Genomic DNA, 22,736 nt, shown 5'->3' with positions numbered 1-22,736 from the left:
TATTATTTTTTAATTTAATTTTAATTTAATTTATTTATTTATTTTGCCTGTTTGTTTGTGTTTGGCAGGACCCTGGCTGATATGAATAAAGATGGTAGGATGGACCGGCTGGAGTTTTCTATAGCCATGAAGCTGATCAAGATGAAACTGCAGGGACAGAATCTTCCTACAGCTCTGCCTATCATCATGAAGCAGCCACCTGTGCCAGCTCCAACCATGCTTGCAACACCTCTCGGTGCGCTGCCAAATTCTTTCGGTATTTTTACACAGTTTTTTGTTGTAATTACAGATTATTTATGTTAATCTAATTGATATCCTTACTCAGTACCACAATACAGAACAGCCCAATGTTTTCTTCTATTACCATGACTGGCTGCAGTCACACATGAATACTGTTCAAACATCAACATTCAGTGTTCAGCAACCTGGCCTGCTTTGTATGGAGGTCATTTATGTAAAAGGTCATTTAAGTCTTAAAGGCACAGTAGCAAAAAAAAGCCTGTTTCATGCTAAGTTATGACATGCAAAAATACTTATTATTATTATCATTACGAGATTTTAGTTTAAAACAATGCTAAAATAAGTGTAGAAAGATACTTCCCCATTTGCTGGCGAAACCTCATTCCTCATGAAAGTACTTATGACAGCAGGTGCACAGCTTGATGGCCACAAGATTCAGCTGAGTTGTAATGTGGAACAGATGGCTATAACCACCTTCAACGTGTACTAGAAATCGTGTCTACAACTTGTGAGATTTGAGATGTAGCTCCTGAATTCAGTTCTTGTTAAACTTGAGGTCTTGCTATAAGAATGAATGGTTTGAAAACCTCTCAAGCACTTTTTATTTAGTGGATTATCATGTTTTGTTATCTGACAGTATATACTGGCTGTTTAAAGTCACCCTTTGTGCCTTTGCAGGAATGGGAACTATGCCAAATGTACCCATGATGCCCAACGTGCCCATTCTGACCCATATACCAATGACCAGCATGAGCCCCATGCCAGTCTTGACTTCCATGATGGGCACAGGTCTGTCGGTGCCAGTGATTCCCACCATGAGCACTCCAGCCCTGCCTAACGGACCTATTGCCATTCTACAGCCGACCCAAATCCCTCTCACCTCCAGTAAGAAAGCTGTAACGTTTTAGTGTTTTTGATCAAATAAATGCATCCTTGGAGAGCATAAGAGACTCTTTCGAAAACATTTAAAAAAGTTACTGACCCCAAACATTAGTAGTGTATATATCCATATATAGTGTGTCATTGTGAATATGTTGTAAAGCCAAGAGCTTCTGTGGGTGTACAGTGTGCTAAAGGTGAAATGACACTGATCTTTCTCTTTGAGCTTACTGAAGTCAGCATTTCTTCTGCTTCAGTCTTCCTGTGTCATAACTTGTACCTATAAGACTGAGCTTATATGTAGATTTACCAAGAAGCTCTTTATGCATAAACAGTCTCAAAATTATGATTTGCGGTACATACTGATTTTGTTCACAAAATATTGCAGTATTTTGACTTTGCATGATATATTCTTTTCTTAATGGGTTGTACACTCTGTTCTGGAAGCTTTTAAAGAGCGTCACAGGCTACATTTTTCTTTCAAATGTGTTTGTTTTTCCCCCCGTAGCTCTCCAGTTGTCAAGTTCCTTTTCCTCTTCTCCACTGGGCTTCTCCGCCACTCCAATGAACAAGACCCCATCTTTGCTAGACCTGGGCTCGAGCAGGTCAGGAACTTCCACACGTGGACCTTTTATAGTCTATTTATAATCCACTGAATGTGTACATAATACTATCTGCACACAAAGTGACTTGTGTACTTACTTCGGCAGCTCAAACTCCTCCCCCTCCACATCGTTGGCCAGCAACTCTCCTAAGGGCGGTCCCTCTGATTGGGCTGTCCCACAGGCATCACGGCTCAAATACAGGCAGCAGTTTAATAGCCTGGACAAGCAAATGATCGGCTATCTTACAGGTACTTCATTGTAAATGATTTTCAAAGAATCAAATCGATAAATGGTAAATGGACTGCATTTATATAGCGCTTTTAACAGACCTACGGCCATCCAAAGCGCTAAAGGGTGAAGAAAAAAAGGGGTCAGTTGTCTTACTGGAGTGCAAAGAATTACCAAACTGATAGTTCAGCTAGTATTGATTCCTCATGATTCCGGGGGACAAAACATTTGAAATGCCACTGTGATTACTGTGATAATCTCATGAATTTGCCTGATGTAGAATCTTCAGCTGAGGGCTGCAGTAGTAGTGCAGTAAAATGGCAATCCACACCCATGTGGCTCATCTGCATAGCATATGTCTGTATCACTTACATTCCTCATGACAAAGACACATCTACTAAAGAATTTCAGGAATGGGGAAGTGGGTTAAGCATGACTTTGTGGGGTTGATTTCACACGTTTATGGCATTGTTTAAGTTTAAGCCCACTGCCTACATCTCGAGGGCAAGCTGTTTTGTTACACGTCATTTATGAAGAGTATTATTTTTTTCTATGTGAGAACAGTTTCTAGATGTGGTAACATGTTGACGTTTTAAGTGAATTCCAGCGTTGTCACATTAAGAATATCGATTAGCTAGTCAGACCAGTTATGTTAGTACAGCAACAGTATCAACTAGCTGGTTGTAAAAAAAAAATTTTTTAAAACTATAAAAAAGACATTTTCTAAAACACAGCTGATATAAAAGGGTTTTTTAAGTTAAGGAGAGAAGTACGTTTATGAATATGTTAATTAGGATATTCTTTCTTTAATCTTATTTCTGCAGGTCCTCAAGTAAGAACTACAATGTCTACAACATTGCTTACTCAGACTCAGCTAGCTGCCATCTGGTAGGTGTTTTCATGCCCCAGTAATTCCATGAAGCAAACAGAAACAAGTCTACTACTTCTACGTAGAAATTTCATGTTGGTGTGCTATTTGAGTGGATTTTGCTTTTTCAATGAGCATGAGCGGTACATGAGTGGAGCTTTCGCATTGGCCGTGAGGCGTGAGCAACTGAGCTCCGCACTTGCACTTAGCGCTGGGCAGCATATGTTTCCCGCTCATATTTTCAGCCATTTTTCTCTTTCGGCCAAAAATCAGAAATTCCACTTTCTGCCGATTAATTTTCATCAGACAAAATTTCAGTGCATCCCTAATTTTTTAAAAAGAAATCTTTCTTGGAGTCATGACGATTTTTATTTTTTTATTTGCCGTATGTTCAAGAGTAGCTATATGCAATATACCTATGCATATTTTTTGACAGGCCTAATATTATGAAGCATGTACAAGGTCGGTTCAAAGATCCACTTTTGAAAAAGCTTTTATTGTGACATTTTTCAATTTATTTAAAAAATATATATATTTACAGATAATATTGTCGGCATAAAAAATTGTGAGAAATCACAGATTGTCTAAATATTTAATACATGCCCTAAAAATTTATTTTATGAGAGATATGTTTGTTTTTTTGTCAGGAATCTGGCTGATGTGGATAAGGATGGCAAATTGAAGGCTGATGAGTTTATTCTTGCCATGCATCTGGTAGACATGGCTAAAATGGGACAGCCGCTGCCTATGGCACTTCCTTCAGACTTGGTGCCCCCATCACTGAGGTAACGCTGACTAGATAACCTTATCTGCTATTGGCTGAAAACTTTGGTCATGAATGTACAATACATTTTGAATTAGTACATGAATTGCTTTTTCTTTCTCCATACATATGAACCTTTAGGGGGAAGCTAGGTGACTCTGTGAATGGAACCACTCCCTCGATCTACACAAGTCTGGCTGAGGACCTCTATGAATCTGAGCCTCCACAGAAATCAAGGAACAATTGTACGGCTTGTACACCACACCCATTATTACATAATACAAATATCTATGTCTCGCTTCTTCTATAAAAAACCCTCCCGCTTTTGCTAGTGTGCTTTTGTGTATATCAAAACAGATGTCTTCTAATTAGGCACACAAGTTGTATAATATTGTTTGATTTGTGAAGAATATGTAATCAATTGGTTTAAATTTCCTAAATATTGAATTATGCTCATTATGGTGTTTTTACTGACTGTGATTTACATCCTACTTTAAGCATGTAGTATCCCTCCTTTCCTCCCTGCATATTATTTAGACACTTAAGCCACAATAAAATGTATAAATATGATTTATTGTGTTAATTACCTAAAAATAAAACAAGAGGCAACAAGATGTTTATAATCAGTATATCATATGCCATATATCTGGAAAAGTGTTGCTTGAACATTCCAGCTCACTTTAATAATTGAATTGTGTGTTCTCTGTATCTAGTGACTTTTGAAGATAAGTTTAAGAAAAATATGGAGATGGGAAATGCTGAGCTGGAGAAGCGCCGACTGGCCCTGCTGGAGCAGCAGCGCAGGGAGGAAGAGAGGAGGGCACAGAAAGCGAGAGAGGAGCAAGAGAGGAGAGAGAGGGAGGCACGAGAGCTGGAACTGAAGAGGAAGAGGGAGGAGGAGCTCAGATTGGAGCGACAGAGAGAGTTGGAGAGACAGAGAGAGGAGGAGAGACTCAAAGAGTTGGAGAGAAAGGAGGTGAGGGGCTGACTTAGTGAAAATGTGTGGGGTTCAGACCAATTTTACATTTCTCAAAATGTGTTTCAGTGATGTATAAAAACAAAGTTTTTACGAACAACTACTATGATGCTCCTTACAGGCAGCCAAGAAGGAGCTGGAGCGACAACAGCAGATTGAGTGGGAGAGGAGGAGAAAGCAGGAGCTCCAAAACCAGAAGAGTGAGGAGCAGGAGGAGATCATCAAGCTCAGAGCCAAGAAGAGGAGTCTGGAGATGGAGTTGGAGGCTGTGGTGAGGCTTTAGAGATTGCTAGATTTCATCTAGACTTTAAATTTAACATATTTCTACTATGTACAATTACTGGATCATTTCTTATTTTTAAAATGGAAAATGGACAGAATGCTTGATAAAGAAATTTTTGTCCCACTTTGTTTTTTAGGGCAACAAGCAGAAACAAATCTCTGACAAGCTCCGAGATGCTCAAGGCAAAAAGAGAATCCATAAAAACGAGCTAGAAATGATCAACCGGAAAAGAGACTCCTGCATCACTGAAATCAACACTCTGCAGAAACAGTTAGAGGTCTGACTGCTACATCCATACCAGCACACACTCGCCATAAATTAAAATGATCTCTATTTATACTTTTTTTTTTTCCCCCACCCCCAGGAATTTAAGAGAAAGTTGGGACAGTCAACCACAGAACAGCAAAAACTCAGTGACAGACTCCACAGCCTGAGTATCAACAACCTCCCTAGTAAGATACATTGGCCAATCATATGTTTGTGCTGAGTCCCCCCCCCCCCCCCCCCCCAAGCACTGCTATTTATTTTTTTAATCCCATTTGTGATACAAGCATCTGAAATTGTGTGAGACAATTACTTGTTGTGAGCATGACTGTGTTGAATATGTTTTTTAAATAACCTTGTTTCCTGTAATTATAAGAACATAAACAATTTCTTTAAAACAAATAGTTTGTTTAAAAGGTTTCTGCTGGTGTTTTACTCCATGTTGCAGCTGCAACAGTGAAGACTTTACAGAGGAATATGGAAGAGAAGGATCTTACCTGTCGAAAGCTTAAAGAACAGCTTAATTCTTTGGAGAAGGAGACTGCAGCAAAATTAGCAGACATGGATCAGTATAAGAAAGATATCCAGGTAATCTATTAATATCACTCAGCTGTGATTTTAATAAATTCATGTGAACCAATCAGAGCAGAACAATACGAACTGCATGTTTAACTAGACTAGTTACACTTTACAAGATGCTGATTAAACCACAGAAGATTTTAACTTGACAAAATATATAATTCCCCAGCTGTAGCGATTCAGCATTTCTGTAGCAAATCTTTCTTAACCGATCATTCTTAACAGCATTTAGACTGCTACTGGTGACACTAATGCAAATAACCCCTATGCTTTTGTCCCTGTGTCTTTATCACTAGCTGTAGAGCTTTTCTGTCTGTCTGTCTACTTGTCTGTCTCTCCCTGGCTTTCGCTGCAGTTTGAGGAAATGGATGACTGCATGCTTAAAGGCCTGCTCTCTTTACTGAGTTGCCTCAGCAATCTCTTCTTCCTTCTGAAGGTTGCACATCTCTTTTTCCCTCCTCCTGCTCTTTCTTACTGTAGCAGCTTCACCTTTAATTCATTACCAATGGTTCCTTACTGCACAAATGATTAGGGATTTATTACAGTCAATATCAAATTCCATTTGTAATTTAACTTGATTAATAATGTTTTCTGCCTATGCGATCTCGATCTAAATTTTGTTGTTTTTTTTCTGTTTTCATTTTAATGACATCAAGTAATTTTGTTTTTGTCATTTTTTTAAATGTTTGTATAGTTTTTATTCATTTCATTTCAGTTTTATTTATTTTAGTACAATAAAAGTTAAACTATATTAGAATTGGAAATATTTCATTGACAACTAGCTGAAATAAGTTTCTGTCTTTTGTATTTATTTTATTTAACATTTATTTTTTGTTAAAACATTTTTAATGGTTTTTGCTTTAGTTTTAGTTAACTATAATAACCCTGGTTTGGAGTACATTCTGGCTTTAAAGTCAATGTGAATCCACATCGAATCCCCCTTGAATCCTTCTTTTGTGACATACACTATATTGCCAAACGTTTTGGGACACCTGCCTTTACATGCACATCAACTTTAATGACATCCCATTCTTAATCTGTAGGGTTTCATATGGAGTTGGCTCATCCATTGCAGCTATAACAGCTTCAAATCTTCTGGGAAGGCTTTCCACAAGGTTTAGGAGTGTTTTTATGGAAATTTTTGACCATTCTTCTAGAAGTGCATTTGTGAGGTCAGGCACTGATGTTGGACGAGAAGGCCTGGCTCGCAGTCTCCGCTCTAATTCATCCCAAAGGTGTTCTATCGGGTTGAGGTCAGCAAGTGGCCATTTCCAAACGGTTCCCACAAAGTTGGGAGCATGAAATTGTCCAAAATGTCTTGGTATGCTGAAGTATTAAGAGTTCCTTTGACTGGAACTAAGGGGCCAAGCCCAATGCCTAAAAAACAACTTTACACTTGGCACAATGCTGTCAGGCAAGTACCGTTCTCCTGGCAACCACCAAACCCAGACTTGCCCATCGGATTACCAGACAGAGAAACGTGATTCATCATTCCAGAGAACACGTCTCCACTGCACTAGAGTCCAGTGGTGGTGTGCTTTACACCACTGCATCCGACACCTTTGCATTGCACTTGGTGATGTAAGGCTTGGATGCAGCTGCTCGGCCATGGAAACCCATTCCATGAAGCTCTCTATGCACTGTTCTTGAGCTAATCTGAAGGCCACACGAAGTTCGGAGGTCTGTAGCTATTGACTCCGCTCTGTGATTTTAGGTGGCCTACCATTTCGGGGTTTGGTTAGGGTTAGGTTGCTGTTGTTCCCAATTGCTTCCACTTTGTTATAATACCACTAACAGTTGACCATGGAATATTTAGTAGTGAGGACATTTCACGAATGTACTTATTGCACTGGTGGCAACCTATTATGGTACCACGCTTGAATTCACTGAGCTCCTGAGAGCGACCCATTCTTTCACAAATGTTTGTAGAAGCAGTCTGCATGTCTAGGTGCTTGATTTTATACACATTGGAAGTGATTGGAACACCTGAATTCAATGATTTGGAGGGGTGTCCCAATACTTATTAGCAATATAGTGTATTTCTGATTGAAACAGGATATTCATTGAGGAGACACTAGTTTACATTGAATAGGAACATGAAAATTAGAAATTGCATACCAGAATGGAGCCAGACATGTATGCAAGTTTGATAAAACAGTGCCTGAATAACTATTTGGCTGTTGGTTAATATTATTTTATGGTCTAAATGACGTCAGAAGAAAAGGAAAGTAATTTCAGAAGAAAGCTTGTTTTTATTAAAGATTGTGAATACAAAAATATGCTAATGTGCACCAAATGAATGAAACCTGGTACCAGTGTTAAGTTGGGTAAATTTTGACTTTTTGGGTCTCTGTTACATGAATTGTGACTGAATTGAGTTCAGTGTGTCATAATCTTGTGGTTTGTTTATCAGGATCTCAGAGAGAGCCAGAAGATGCAAGAGTCTGCTTTGGAAAAACTTCGCAACATTAAGGAAGCAAAAATTCGAGAGCTAAAGAAACGCAAGCTAGAGGAACAGGAAAAGAAGAGGAGAGAAGAGGAAGAGCAGAAGTAAGAAATTCTTTCCTATAGTACACTCACACTTACAGAGCCTTTTAAAAGCATTCATAATTTCACAAGCCTCACATGATTTCTTTCCTGATGCAGACGCATCAAGCTGGAGAAGGAGCGGCAGTGGCAGGAGAAACTGCGGCGTGATGAGGAGGAGAAACAGAGGAAAATACAGGAGGAGAGAGAGGCCAAACTTCGTGGCGAGGAGGAGAGGGAGAGACAAGCTCGGTTACAGGCTGCTAAAGAACAAGCGGAACGAGAGCGCAAAGCTCAGGAAGAGGTGGAGAGGAGGCGCAGAGAGGAGGAGGAAGAAAGGAGAGAACAAGAGAGACAGAGACTTGAGGAGAAAAGGAGGCAGGAGGAAGAGGAGGACCGCAGACAGCGAGATGAAGAAAGGAGGAAACTTGAGGAGGAAAGGAGAAAACTGGAGGAAGAAAGGAAAAAACTGGAGGAGGAGAGAAGACGGCAGGAAGAGTTAAGATTGGAGGAGGAGAGGAAGCGCGATGAGCGGAAAAGGGCAGAGGAGGAGCGGAGGAGGAAAGAGGAGGAGAGACGAGAAGAGGAGAGAAAAAGGGAACGTGAGGAGGAGGAGAGGAGGCGACATCGTGCACAGGAGGCTGCCATGCGAGATGCAGAGGAAAGGAAGAGACTAGAAGAAGAGAGAAAGAGAAAAGAGGAAGCCCGGAAAAGGCAGGAAGAGGAGGACAGGAAGCGTCGGGAGGAGGAGCAAAAGAAACAGGATGAGGAGAGGAAGAGGAAACAGCAGGAGGAAGAGGCTGTGAGGCTGAGAGACGAGGAACAGAACAAGAAGGCCACTGTCAAATCAGACATTGTTGCTGCTCTTCTGCGTGGCCTGGAGGAGAGGAAGGGTAAGAAAAAAGTGTAAAATCTAAAAAAAATGATGGCTAGTCTGATATGATTGGAATGAATGTCCGTGTGATTTCAGGCAGCAAACATCCTCTTGGCACACAGCACAGAAGATCAGCAGCATTGACAACATTTAAAGCCCTCTACCCCTTCACTGCCAGAAACGATGATGAGCTCTCTTTCGAAAGCGATGACCTAATTGAGGTGAGTTTCACAGAAGAAATGTAGAGAAGAAAAATTAATTGAAAAATAAGTGTGTGTGTGTTCATTGGTTAAAGGGTGTGGTAAAGTGCTTGCAAAAAAGTGTGTCTTCAGCTGCTCTTAGAAAGATATATAATGGTCTCAGCAATTTGGGTGGAGGTTGCCATACAACGTACAACATGCTGTGAAACTGCTCCATGTTCACAGTATAAGATTTAGAGTTTGTTCAGCAGGATTTGTGTTTGTTTAGGTGGATGAGAGTGTAGAGCGAGAGCAGGGCTGGCTGTACGGCTGTCGGCAGGGGAAGATGGGCTGGTTCCCTGAGAGCTATGTGGAGAAGCAGACCAAATCTGAGCCTCCACTGGTGGCCAAACAAGCCCTGAAGCCACAGGTCAACATTTCCGTCAGGTGCGGTCTCCAATCTGAATACCTCATATTGTTCAAATGCTTCATTTACCACCTGTAGCACAATCATTTGTACAAACTTTTCCCTATGTACACTCACAGACAAAGTGCATGTGCCTACAGAACCATTACAGAAAACATTCACAGCTACAAACTGCATGTCTTTTATATGAAAGAAGCTAAATTAATTTGTAGTACAAGACCTGTTCACACCAAGTCTGAAAATATAAAACATTACCTGTCTGAAGTCTGATGCCATATTTTTGTTTTTCTGATTTGAAAAAACTATCAATTGATTGTAAGGACTTTGTGTGAAATATTTCATAGAGATGCGCTGTTTCATTTCAAAATCTTGTTGAGCATGACAGTAGAACGTGGAATTTTCTAAAACGCCTTCTTCACCAGCAAACTGAGTGACGGACAGAGTGGATCGCGGCTGAGCTCTGCTTTCACCCCAACCCATGCCACAGGCTCTGCTCCTTCCAACCATGGTCAGGTATGCAGGATTCCTTCAGAATTACCACTTAAGGCTGATTTATATTTCTGTGTCAGACCCACGCCATAACGCAAGTTACGAATTGGTTTTCATTTATACTTCTGCGTTGTTGTCCGCGTCAATGTGCAATTACACATGCAGACCGCTCGTAGGCAGTGTCCACGGGCATTTTGATGGTGTAACCCACAGTATCAAGAAAAGCCGAAGAAGAAGCAGCTAGTTGTGTACATTGTCGGAGTAGCAGCAGCAGCGACCGTTCTTGCAGCTTGAGTTGTTGTACCTAATACAAATTAAGCATCTCTAGTTGATTAGTAGAGTTAAATAAGAGGCAATCTGGCGATAGAATGTGTTTTTGAAATCATGCAGAGTGCTCGTGGCCGCTGTTTTCAGTATCGGTGGCACAGACAAGCGCTTCAATCGATTGCTGTTGCGGAGACTTTATTCATGAAATGCACCCTAATGTGTCCCTGTTCTTGATATACAATCACTGATTAACATCTTTGGTTTTAATGAGGAAAATAAATGAAATATGCAATGGTGGATTAGAACCCAGAACCACTGGCAAGCTTAACAAAAATTCTTCCACTAGACATCAAGAGCTCACACACTCATGGCGGATCTATGTATTTATTCACTAACATAAAGAATCTCTGGACTACAAAATATTGTGTTATTTGGAAGATGTAAGGATGAAACTATCATCCCATTTCCGGACACACACACACACACACTCCTATCACAGATTTTTTATTTATTTATTGACCTGAGGGAGGGGTTCTGGCAGACCAATCACAGGGCTTGCGGTCCGCGTAGAATTGACGCGTTGTTACATTTTTGGAGAGGTGCATGTCAGGGTAACGTGCAACACAGCCTACGGCGTACACTCGAGGCAGAAGTATAAATTGGGCTTTAGTGTTTATGTAAGGTACAACTTCCTTGTAGTGGAATGCAATGGCATTTGCTGCATTTTTTCAGGTGGTGGGGAATGTGCAAGCTCAGGCTCTGTGCTCTTGGACTGCAAAGACGGACAACCATCTCAACTTCTCCAAAGATGATGTGATCACAGTTCTGGAGCAGCAGGAGAACTGGTGGCTGGGAGAACTCAGTGGGCTTAAGGGGTGGTTCCCCAAAACCTATGTTACAGTGCTGAGCGGCAGTGACACACAATCAGAGTAAATACACACACCATGCTGAAGTGGTTGTGATGTTGCTACTTCCTTTTTTGACCTAATAGATGAGTGTGTAGCTGTGAGTGTTACATGTACTTTGTCTGTGGAAAGTGTTCATGTGAATGTTGTTTTAAAACTTTGGCAACTCAGGACACCGGTGAGTTTTAGTATGCAGGGTTGCTGCAAAGACAAACTTTTTTGCTTTGCTTTCTCTGTTTGACTCTGAAACACTATTTGATCATGTTGTTTGGTGCTTGATATGTATTTATTCTCCCCCCCCCCATAGTTCTACTGATGGATCTGATACAGCAGATGGATCCAACTATGAAGGTAAGAGAAAACATTTTCTATCAGTTGTGACCATTCTGAAGGAGTTTCCTCTTACATGTATGAAAATATATCTATATGTGAGCAACATGTTAAGAGACATTTGCAAATTATATATTTATATAAATTATATGATAAACTACAACACCATGTAGTTTTGTTGTACTTTCAAAAATTCTCTAATGTCTAAAATTCACATAATGCAGGTTGCTGTCACCTATTATTTCATTTTTATTCTGATTATTTGTATATACACTACCATTCAAAAGTTTGCAGTTGGGAAGATTCTTTTAATGACTTTGGATGAAGTTTCTTCCTTTGCATTTATTTTATTAAAAAAGTAAATGTTTAGTTATACTGTAAAATATTAGTACAATTTAAAATACGTTTTCTATTTTAATGTTTTTTTATAATGGAATTTTTTCCTGTGATGGCAAAGCTGAATTTTCAACAGTCTTCAGTGTCACATGATCTTCAGGAATCTTTCTAATACTCTGATTTATTTTGTATTATTATTATGATTATTATTTTCTAGTGTTGAAAACTGTTGTACTGCTTAATTTGTTATTTGGAAATATATGTGATTTTTTTTAAATATTTTTTTTATAGAAATGTCAAAAGAATAGCATTCATTTTAAATAGAAATCTTTTGTAAAATTATAAATGTCTGTACTGTCTTTTTTCAATCAATTTAATGTGCGTTTGCTGAAAAGTATTAATTTATTAAAAAAAAAAAATTATAATAAAAAACGCACTGACCCCAAACTTTGTAACGGTGGTGTATGTGTGTAATTCGGTTTCTAGTAATTAGTTCTTTAATGCGATTTTAAACATTTCTTGTGGGCAACCCATACATTCAAACTGTGTGTGTGTGTATTCATTTCTAGTATGTTTTGTCTGTTATGCATGTGAACACATAACAGGTTTATCTGTGGACATCAACATTGTCCTTCAGTTCTGAGTTTCTATAAACCATGTTTGTATGTTGATCCCGTCATCAGAATACGAGGCGCTGTACACTTACGAGAGCCCAGAGCCTGGAGACCTGACCTTCAATGAGGGAGACACCATCTTGGTATCAGAAAGAGAGGGGGAGTGGTGGAGAGGCAGCATCGGAGACAGATCAGGACTCTTCCCCTCCAATTATGTCAAGCCAAAGGAGACTGATGTAATTTTATTTGTATATATTAAGGGATTCTGGCATTTATACATGTTTTTAGTTGTGATACAACTTGTTTTTCTCATTAGACTTCAAGTCTCTCTGGTAAACCTGGAATGCCGGGGAAGAAACCGGGTGAGTAACAGTGTAACGTTCTATAACCGCCTTAAAATCATAGTAATTTATTTACAGTGATCTAAATCTATAGCATGTTATTTTGTTTGTAGAAGTGGCCCAGGTGACCACTGCACACGCTGCTGCTGGAGCAGAGCAATTAAATCTTACTCCAGGCCAGCTCATCCTCATCCTCACCAAGAACCCCTCCGGCTGGTGGCTCGGAGAGCTGCAGGTGACTGAGCTATTTATAAGCTATTTATATATATTTAAAAGACTTTAAATGAGTCATTTTCCACACTTTTGTAGCATTTTCCACCCTGAAATCCACTTGCGTTAATCATGGCACTAAAATCACAGTTTAAGTCAGACCTTTAGAGTTGATCAAATCTTTATTTCCATGATATGTCCCCAACTGGATAGTTGTCATTTTTTCCATGTATTCTGCTAACAAAATTATAAACAATTAATTTGATAGACAGACAGATAAAAAAAGACCATTTTTAAATTGGCTGCAAAATGTTCTCTTTGTCTCTTCAGGCCAGGGGGAAGAAGCGTCAGAAGGGCTGGTTCCCTGCTACGCATGTCAAGCTCCTGGGCTCAAACAGTGGCAAATCTACACCTGCATCTGCGGCTGGTGAGAAACAGCACAAGTATCCAAGGTTGATTTATTTCTCTGTGCATCTTTCCACATTGCTCTCTCTGTCCTTCCTCACTCTAGTCGGCCAAGTCATCGCCATATACGACTACAACGCAGCGAACAAGGATGAGCTGAGCTTCTCGAAGAGTCAACTCATTAATGTGCTGGACAAAAGCGATCCTGACTGGTGGAAAGGAGAACTCAATGGGGTCACAGGCTTGATTCCTACCAACTATGTGAAAGTGACCACCTCAGATTCTGACCCCAGTCAGCAGTGTAAGTAGAGACCCATAAACAGACCTACTTTGGTTCTGTGTTCTGAATTATTATGCAACTTATTTTAAAAGTTAACTTGGGTTCAGATTATTTCAACAACAACAAAAAGTTTATGCTGTTTGTGCTACTTAAATATGGGTGTTTATTATCTGAAAGAGTTTGTGACAGAGTGTATTACAGTTTTATTACTTTATTACAATTAAATTTTTATCCACTAGTGTAGTTATCAATACCTAGTGTTATTGTATGGTGCCTGTTTGGTTAATTTTATTTTTGGGGGTTATAAGAGACAGTATATTTTCCAGTCATTTCCAGTTAGACACGTGTTATCTAATGTTAGATTTTTCTTTTCCTCCTCCATATTTAGCTACAATCATTTTTCACACATTCTTTTCCTCTTCCACTTTTTTCTTCTCATTTGTGTCCTTCTCTGTAGGGTGGTAACACCTTTCCCTCCCTTCGCCCATGAGAGACCCACTATCCCCCTCTTACAGTGGAGGTGGTCCCGCTGAAACCACAATTTACTAACCCAATAACCCTCCTTTATCTCTCCTCACCCATCTCATTTGTTTTAAACTAAAACACGGCTTCTCATTCAATTGACTGGTTGTCTGGACGATCTTACTGATTAGTAGAGGGATAGTGAGTCTTTCTGTGGTGTTCCTTTTTCTTAAATTTTAATTTGCTTTAAAGCTTCTTAAGTGTGACCGCTTCTTTTATAAGATGGGACTTTACAGTAAAAATGCTGCACATCAGTCATTTTAAGGAATGCTACATTTTTAAAGGATGTTAAAAAGTGTGAAACTGTGATACACTTTGCATAAATGTTATAATGCAGCTTTAAACAGTATTATTGGTCTCTGGCTATTGAAGACACTTTCACATTTTAAAGATCAAACAACTGTCACTTTTTGAGGCAGTTTCACCTTGAATATTTAGATGGTTTTCCATTATTTTGCTTACATTTTATTTGTATTCAGTTTGTTTGAAATCAATGTAAAAACTAAACAAAAGACAACTTGTATTACTGTCTATTGTGTATTTAGTGGTATAGTTATGCTGCTGCTATTTTAAGCTCAATGCTTTCGCCTTAGGTGGTATTGTTACATATTTTATGTGTTTATGCCTTGTTTGTGCATGAATCGCTTCTGTATAAACAGATTTGTTAATATTATTCGAGAAACCATGCAAGTAGTTGTGAAATTGTGGATGAATGTTTGCTTTAATATCATTTTATTGGATGTTGTTAATAATCATTCAAATATCTCAAATACTTTGGATCTTGTACTTATTTGATTTGAAGTAATCTAGACATTAAAGTCTTTTGAAAAAACAAACGTCGTTCCTTTTTAATTTTTGTAATATAAGAGTTCAATGTCAATGTAAAAAAAAAAAAAAAATCTTCTTTCCAGATACCCATAAAATAAAATAAAACATAGCCCATAAATATTCCAACTTTTATAATCTAAAGAATAATACAAAAATGTTTTGGTCAAATTTTTTGATCATTATAAATAATTTATTAAAAATACATACATTTAAAAAAAAAAAAAAAAAAGTCGCCATGAAATCAAAATGGACATATTATATTGCAGCACTTATTATAAATGATTTATCCATGCACATCATTCATTTTCATCATTCATGTGCCCTCCATAATAACTTTCTCTTGCAATGAGATCTCTTCTCTGATGATATGAGGGTGGGACAACCTGTCACTCACATAGAGATATATTTCACTCAGATATACGTCACAATAAGTAAGAAATTACTAGCGCAACTTCCATTTCATGCAGACTTTAATAAATGATCAACAAATTAAAAGTTTAAATAAAGATAAAAGAAACTGGCTATATTGTCTCTCTTACTGACAGAATGAATCTAGCTAATCTTAATTTCCATCTAGTTCTGGTTATCCTGCTGTTCTATTATGGGTGAAAACAGAATGAGTAATCCTGCATGCTTGCAGTATTCCCCACAGTAAATGAGCAGGTTCACAAAGAACAGCTCAAGAAAATGAGCGATCATTCAGGGGGTAAACTGCTCTTTTTGCGGCTATGGGATGTGAATGATGAAGACACCATGAATGGTCAAACGGACAGACCACCAGCAGGTAAGGATTCACGCAGGAGCGGTTTGGAGTGTCATCAATACACTGCAAGTGACATTATTCTGCTTGGTTTTAAGTGTGTTTGGAGTAAGACTATTGAAGGATCTCATGGAGCCGTCAATATGTGTGCGTTTTGTTGTGTTTATGGGATTCAAGTGTCTGGGTGAGTTCACCTGTACGGTTTGTCTTGTAGGGTGTGCTGACCAGACCACTTTGGATTCAATGAGCCCGCAGGAGAGGAAACGGCAAGGTTACATCCATGAGCTCATTGAAACTGAGGAGAAATACATAGAAGATCTACAGCTGGTCCTAGAGGTACACAATCACAGATCACCTATTTTACATTCACATTTTAACTAAAGCAACTTTACCGTAAAGGCACCGACAGTTTTAGTGGTGCCGCAATATCATTTAATTTTAAAATTAAAATGAAATAGAAAATTCTGTCATCATTTACTCACCCTCAAGTTATATATTTGGAAGAATGTCTGTAACCAAGCAGATCTCAGCCCCAATTGACTACCATTCCAAATATCTTCATTCCTACAGCTGAGCAAAGAAATGTATACGTGTTTAAACAACTTGTGGGTGAGGAAATAATAACAGAATTTTCATTTTTTCATCCCTTTAAGCTTTTTTGCAGTTTGTGGTCTTTCATTGTGACTTATGATTTTTTTGAAAGTACAAAAATCCCAAGTAGTGGAATAATAAAGACATTTATTTAAAAATAATTATTTTATAAAAAAAAAATGGGTTTTTTTTTTTCTGATGATAAATGATATTTACTTCCTTGTCTTTACTTTCTTGTCTCTTTTAAGGTCTTCTACAAGCCCATGTCTGAATCAGGCCGTCTCACTGAGGCTGAAATGAACATGATATTTGTCAACTGGAGGGAGCTTATCCAGTGCAGCTCGAAGATGCTCAAGTATGTGAGGCTAACTTGAAAGTATTTGTTTCTTTTTCCAGTGTGCAGTGTATCATGCATGCGTGTATTGGCACAATTTGACAGGGCCCTGAAGACAAGGAAAAAGGTCGGAGGAGACAACATGCCTGTTCACATGATCGGGGACGTCCTGGCCGCTGAGCTGTCACACATGCCGGCCTACATCCGCTTCTGCAGCTGCCAGCTGAATGGAGCAGCGCTGCTGCAACAGAGAACCGATCAGGAGCCAGACTTCAAAACTTTCCTCAAGGTAGCCACACATGCAAACACTTGCAAAAAAATACACATTAATATCCTTAAAATTTTCATTTGAACGCTTCATTTAATTTATTCCAATTTAATAATACTTCAATTTTAGTTTTTGGTTAGAAAATGGTCCCTAATAATAATTAATATTTTTTAAATTTATTTTTTTCAGAAAATCGCAACAGACTACCGTTGTAAAGGAATGCCTTTGTCCAGCTTTTTACTCAAACCTATGCAAAGGATCACCCGCTACCCTCTCCATATTAAAAATGTGAGTACTGTGAAAAAGACGTTTTGTTTTATTTTTCTATATCTCTCATCTTTTATATTGATAGGGAAAGCAAATGATTAGTGTGTTTTTAATCAATACGTGTGTGTATTTGTGTGTCCAGATGTTGGAAAGTACTCCAGAGAGTCATGTGGACCATATTCAGTTGCTAGAGGCTTTGGAGAAGGCAGAGCTGCTGTGCTCTCAGGTGAACGAGGGCGTCCGGGAGAAGGAGAACTCCGACAGGCTGGAGTGGATCCAATCCCATGTGCAGTCTGAAGGCATCACAGAGGTCAGAAAGCACACCGTTTAGTCATGTGACATTTGAAAAGGTTTCTGTACCATCTTTTTTTCTGGTACAAGAAGTAGCTGATGATTAAAACATGCATTGCAAGATCAATCATACAATACCGTTGAAAAGTTTGGGGTCGGTAAGATTTTTTGAGGAAGTCTCTAATGCTCTGTAAGGCTGAATTTATTTGTACAGTACAAACAGTAATATTGTGAAATATTAGTACAATTTAAAATAACTATTTTCTGTTTTATTATGGTTTAAAATGTAATTTTTTCCTCTGATGCAAAGATGAATTTTCAGGAGCCGTTACTCCACTCTTCAGTGTCACATGATCTGTCAGAAATCATTCTAATATTCAGATTTTCTACTGCTTATTGTTATCAATGTTGGCAACAGTTGTGCTACTTAAATTTTTATGGAGACCGCGTTGCACATTTATTCATGATTCTTCGACGATTAGGAAGTTCAAAAGAGCATTAATTTGAAAGATTTTTTGTAACATTGTAAATCTCTTTACTTTTAATAATTTCTTTCTTTCTTTTTTAATCTTACTGACCTCAGACTTTTGAATGGTGGTGTAAAATATTCTGAGGGCTGATTGGTTGAAAGACTTTAGCTTAGATTTCATATATAATGCTTTGAAGGTACAAGTAAATATCTTACTTTTCTATTTTGTCACTCTTCTAGAATCTGACCTTCAACTCTCTAACCAACTGCCTGGGTCCTCGTAAATTGCTGCACAGCGGGAAGGTGTTCAAGACCAAGAGCAATAAGGAGTTATACGCCTTTCTGTTCAACGACTTTCTGCTGTTTACTCAAGCTGTCAGGCAGTTTACTTCCTCAGGAACGGACAAGCTCTTCAGCCCCAAATCCAACACCCAGTATAAGATGTATAAGACGGTAGGGTTCCACTCCTCTCTATTGAGTAGTATTCTTTTTATCGTCAAACCTTTAGGGGAAAAAACCACTGGGAAAAAAACGATTGTTTAATGTGCATGTTTGTTTTCCCAGCCTGTGTTCCTCAATGAAGTTTTGGTGAAGCTTCCGTCAGATCCGTCCAGTGATGAGCCTGTTTTCCACATTTCCCACATAGATCGCGTGTACACACTGAAGACCGAGAACATTAACGAGAGGTCAGTTTCAGCGAGTCTTATCAGCAAGTCACTATTTACTGCATACATGGGATGTTTTATGAACCGTTCAGGGAATGTTGTTATCGGCACACTGTACGAGAAGGGGGGAAAAAAAACAACCGCGTATCTCGCTGCTGAAATTACACTGCAAGAATAACTGACAGAATTTTAATACAAACTGTTTTATCTGCTTCTAGGAAACTGTACAAGCATATATAGTTTTTATTATGCCACAAAATGTTTAACATCTCCCTAATATCATGCTAGGACTGCATGGGTTCAGAAGATTAAAACAGCATCAGAAGGATTCCTTGAGATGGAGAAGAAAAAACGGGAAAAGTCCTATCAATGTACATTTTTTGTTTTGTTTTTTGGAACCATTAAATATGACTACTCACTTACTACTTACACAACCATCCAAAGATTTGGGGTCTAACGGTTCTTATAGAAATGAATACTAGCAAAGAATGCAATACATTGATCAAAAGTGACAGTAAAGACATGTATAATGTTACAAAGGATCTCTATTTTATGCTGTTCTTTTGAACTTCCTATTCAGTTTGGAAAAGTATGGAGTTTGATTTGAGTAATTTCCAGGTCAGCCCATTTCACAGTGTGGTTTCTTGCCTGCCACAGTGTATGCATTAAAGCAGGCATAAGGCCTTGAAATATGATGTACTGCCCTAACAAAAGCCAATTTTGAACACTTTTTTTTTTTTACAGTACCAGTCTTTTTTACAGGCCCTTGAACTTATATATTACAGGCCCTTATGAACTATATATATATATATATATATATATATATATATATATATATATATATTTATATATTTATATCCTTTTTTTTTTTTTACATTTTAGGGGTGCTGTATGTTGTCACTTTGAGAAAATCAATGAACAAAACCCTGCGATATTTGCAGATGACTACTATATACTAAATATAAAGCTGGAAATAATAATGTATGAACCATTTATGTCTGATCTAGAGAGAGGTTTGGAAATTTGAGTCTGAAAAGTTTGGAATTTTGAAATGGAAAATGTTTTCAATATTGATGATAAGATTTTTTTTTCTTGAGCTCCAAATCAGCATATTAGAATGATTTCCATTGGAAAATAATGGCTGCTGAAAATTCAGCTTTGCCTTCACAAGAATATATTGCATTTTAAGATATAATCTAAATGTAAACATTTCTTTTAAATTATAATATTGTTTCACAATATATTTTTACTGTATTTTTGATCAAATAAATGCAGCCTTGGTGAGCATAAGAGACTTCTTTCAAAAGCATTAAATAAATCTTACTGACCCCAAAGTTTTGAACGGTAGTGTATACCATGGTCTTTAAAATAAAAATAATAATTACAACAGGTTGCCCAAGTTCATGTCTTTTATACTTTTTTTTTTACAGCTCGATCAATGAAGGCAAGTGGAATTGGTCGTCTGCTTGTCACCATCTTGGAGGCAACGGAGCTAAAATCCTCCAAACAAAACGGTGAGTGATTTCATGATCTTCCCCTATATATGCATTAAAGGGATAGTTCACCCAAAAATGAAAATTATTCTGTAATTTACTCAACCTCAAGCCATCCTAGGTGTATATGACATTCTTCTTTCAGACGAATACAATCAAAGTTATATTAAAAAATATCCTGGCTAATCCAAGCTTTATAATGGCAGTGAATTTGAAGCCCAGAAAAGTGCATCCATCCATTATAAAAGTAATCCTCACGGCTCCGGGGGGTTAATAAAGGCCTTCCATATTCAACTTAAGAAGAAAGTGTAATGCCTCTCGTAATTCACAACGCTTACGGCTACGTCCGACGTCATCGCCCTGCCAGTTACGTTTTTTTCTTAAGTTGAACACTGAAGGCGGTCCGCCGGAAGCTATATATTTTACTTTATAACATGTTAATTATGGATATTTTTCTTACACAAACGCATCGATTCACTTCAGAAGGCCTTTATTAACCCCCTGGAGCCATATGAATTACTTTTATAATGGATGGATACACTTTTTTTAGGGAGGATTCAAATTTTGGACTGCCATTATAAAGCTTGGAAGAGCGAGGACATTTTTTTTTAAATAACTCGAGTTTATTCGTCTGAAAGAAGAATGTCATAAACACCTAGGATGGCTTGAGGGGGAGTATATCATGGGATAATTTTCATTTTTGGGTGAACTAACACTTTAATGTTCCACAACATCTTAAAATATATTTATACTTTTATTGTATTTGTGTTTTTTTTTTAGGAAAGAGTAATTCATACTGTGAAGTAACCATGGGTTCTCAGGGCTTCACTTCCCGAACCATCAATGACACTTCCAACCCCAAGTGGAACTTTAATTGTCAGTTTCACATTAAGGATCTGTATCAAGATGTCCTCTGCATTACAATATATGAGCGGGAGCAATTTTCACCAGATGGTCAGTATAAAAATAGAGAGTATAAGCCTATTTCTAAATGATATCATTGAATTAGTCTTAAACAGAGCTCTTTCAATATTTTAACATGTATAATTATTACACATTCCCTAAATTGTTCCATTTCTCTTTCTCCCTCTATAGACTTCTTAGGCCGCACTGAGGTTCCTGTAGCCACTATTAAGAAAGAGCTTGAGAATAAAGGTCCGTCCACCAGGAGGCTGCTGCTTCATGAAGTTCCCACCGGAGAGGTTTGGGTTCGGCTTGACCTGCAGCTGTTTGATCACAAAGCCCCCAAATGACGAGGAGAGAAGATGACCCTCAAAACGGCACTTCAAGCACAGCGTCTCACCACTAACTCGAGATCTTCGAGACTGACCATTGCCTTAAGATGTTCTCTACTCCTGTGGAACATACTAATGAATATGTGATGGTGGGGAAGACAAGTTAGCCTTCACAACTTTGCCAAGTTTAGCTTTTTATCAAGTGACAGGAATGAAAAGGGGAATTTGTTTTATTGCTTAAATAATAATTTACCACTGGATGCAGAGATATCTCAGGACCTATATTTTGCTTCAAATATACTGTCTTTTATTGCTGTATTGAAAGCTATATTTGTTATAATCGTAATTTGCCTAGATCTGAAGTTGATGAGAACTTTTTTTGAACTTGAATTTTCTCATCAGGAACACTAAACCAGGTGGTGTTGTTTTAATGAATTATCTGTCTGCCTTACCTGCCAATTCTTCCTTTTAACTTCACTGTTATAGAATTAATTTGCACCAGAAAATGTATCCTCTTTATTAAAATCGTATAACAGCTTATTTGTCTGTGTAACGAGAGGAACTTATTTTGCAGAGCTTACTAGTTTTTATTTACGAAGGTACAAATGAGGGGATTAACAAGGGATGATTGGTTAAAGGTCTAATAACTGTTGATTTGTGTGTGCTTGACTGAGTTTTATTTATGTTAATTTATGCGTCTTGGACTATCTGCACATTTTACGCTGCCTATTATATCTGGATTGCCATAAAGCATTCAGATAAGGTTTTAATATTGTATATTTTTGCTAAGTTGGAGTAGTATGAAGAATGTTTACTCAAGAGACTGAGTCACTGAGTTTGTCTTTTAGGTTTATTTGTTTTAGTTTTAAATGTACATGTAATAAAATGTGTTGACTATTCTGCAAAGTTTTTTTTCCCTCCTGCACTTTTCCGTTCCCTCTCTCTTGCTAGGTTTTGTTCTTCATTGTAGCCAAGTATTAGTTTTGAAAGAACTCTAGTATTGAATTGTACTAAAACCCTCTAAGCACAAATATGCAACAAAATCAGGTTTCGGATGCAAATAAAATTATTTTAAAATGTAAAGTATACTGGGTGTTTGTGTTCAATACGGAATAAATATGTTATCACCTTATTTCGTTTATAAA

The 22,736-nt window shown here is 38.0% G+C and overlaps 1 protein-coding gene across 3 annotated transcripts in view; it reads left to right on the top strand.

Moving 5' to 3' along the window:
• Nucleotides 1–22,488, top strand: part of itsn2b (intersectin 2b) — a 39,180-nt gene extending 16,692 nt beyond the window's left edge. Inside the window, exons 5-39 of one of the 3 annotated variants that reach the window (XM_079832855.1) lie at nucleotides 69–256; nucleotides 919–1,125; nucleotides 1,628–1,724; nucleotides 1,830–1,972; nucleotides 2,777–2,840; nucleotides 3,468–3,605; nucleotides 3,725–3,828; nucleotides 4,297–4,559; nucleotides 4,681–4,830; nucleotides 4,979–5,119; nucleotides 5,207–5,294; nucleotides 5,555–5,694; nucleotides 8,099–8,235; nucleotides 8,332–9,104; nucleotides 9,182–9,306; nucleotides 9,554–9,711; nucleotides 10,114–10,204; nucleotides 11,180–11,376; nucleotides 11,660–11,703; nucleotides 12,702–12,868; nucleotides 12,949–12,994; nucleotides 13,087–13,208; nucleotides 13,514–13,610; nucleotides 13,695–13,889; nucleotides 16,193–16,314; nucleotides 16,818–16,924; nucleotides 17,009–17,192; nucleotides 17,361–17,459; nucleotides 17,581–17,748; nucleotides 18,439–18,651; nucleotides 18,763–18,884; nucleotides 19,152–19,234; nucleotides 20,294–20,377; nucleotides 21,137–21,310; nucleotides 21,452–22,488. In XM_079832855.1, coding sequence (XP_079688981.1) covers nucleotides 69–256; nucleotides 919–1,125; nucleotides 1,628–1,724; nucleotides 1,830–1,972; nucleotides 2,777–2,840; nucleotides 3,468–3,605; nucleotides 3,725–3,828; nucleotides 4,297–4,559; nucleotides 4,681–4,830; nucleotides 4,979–5,119; nucleotides 5,207–5,294; nucleotides 5,555–5,694; nucleotides 8,099–8,235; nucleotides 8,332–9,104; nucleotides 9,182–9,306; nucleotides 9,554–9,711; nucleotides 10,114–10,204; nucleotides 11,180–11,376; nucleotides 11,660–11,703; nucleotides 12,702–12,868; nucleotides 12,949–12,994; nucleotides 13,087–13,208; nucleotides 13,514–13,610; nucleotides 13,695–13,889; nucleotides 16,193–16,314; nucleotides 16,818–16,924; nucleotides 17,009–17,192; nucleotides 17,361–17,459; nucleotides 17,581–17,748; nucleotides 18,439–18,651; nucleotides 18,763–18,884; nucleotides 19,152–19,234; nucleotides 20,294–20,377; nucleotides 21,137–21,310; nucleotides 21,452–21,609 — 5,389 coding nt within the window. In that variant the 3' untranslated portion in view covers nucleotides 21,610–22,488. The remainder of the gene's footprint in view (nucleotides 1–68; nucleotides 257–918; nucleotides 1,126–1,627; nucleotides 1,725–1,829; nucleotides 1,973–2,776; nucleotides 2,841–3,467; nucleotides 3,606–3,724; nucleotides 3,829–4,296; nucleotides 4,560–4,680; nucleotides 4,831–4,978; nucleotides 5,120–5,206; nucleotides 5,295–5,554; nucleotides 5,695–8,098; nucleotides 8,236–8,331; nucleotides 9,105–9,181; nucleotides 9,307–9,553; nucleotides 9,712–10,113; nucleotides 10,205–11,179; nucleotides 11,377–11,659; nucleotides 11,704–12,701; nucleotides 12,869–12,948; nucleotides 12,995–13,086; nucleotides 13,209–13,513; nucleotides 13,611–13,694; nucleotides 13,890–16,192; nucleotides 16,315–16,817; nucleotides 16,925–17,008; nucleotides 17,193–17,360; nucleotides 17,460–17,580; nucleotides 17,749–18,438; nucleotides 18,652–18,762; nucleotides 18,885–19,151; nucleotides 19,235–20,293; nucleotides 20,378–21,136; nucleotides 21,311–21,451) is intronic. The other 2 variants (XM_079832856.1, XM_079832857.1) reach the window with 2 other exon arrangements.
• Nucleotides 22,489–22,736: the final 248 nt, after the last annotated feature.

Source organism: Gobio gobio (genome assembly GCF_949357685.1).
Source record: "Gobio gobio genome assembly, chromosome: 13".
Lineage (NCBI taxonomy): Eukaryota > Metazoa > Chordata > Actinopteri > Cypriniformes > Gobionidae > Gobio > Gobio gobio.
Note: the sequence above shows the minus strand (reverse complement) of the source record. Positions and strands in the feature narration are given on the sequence as shown.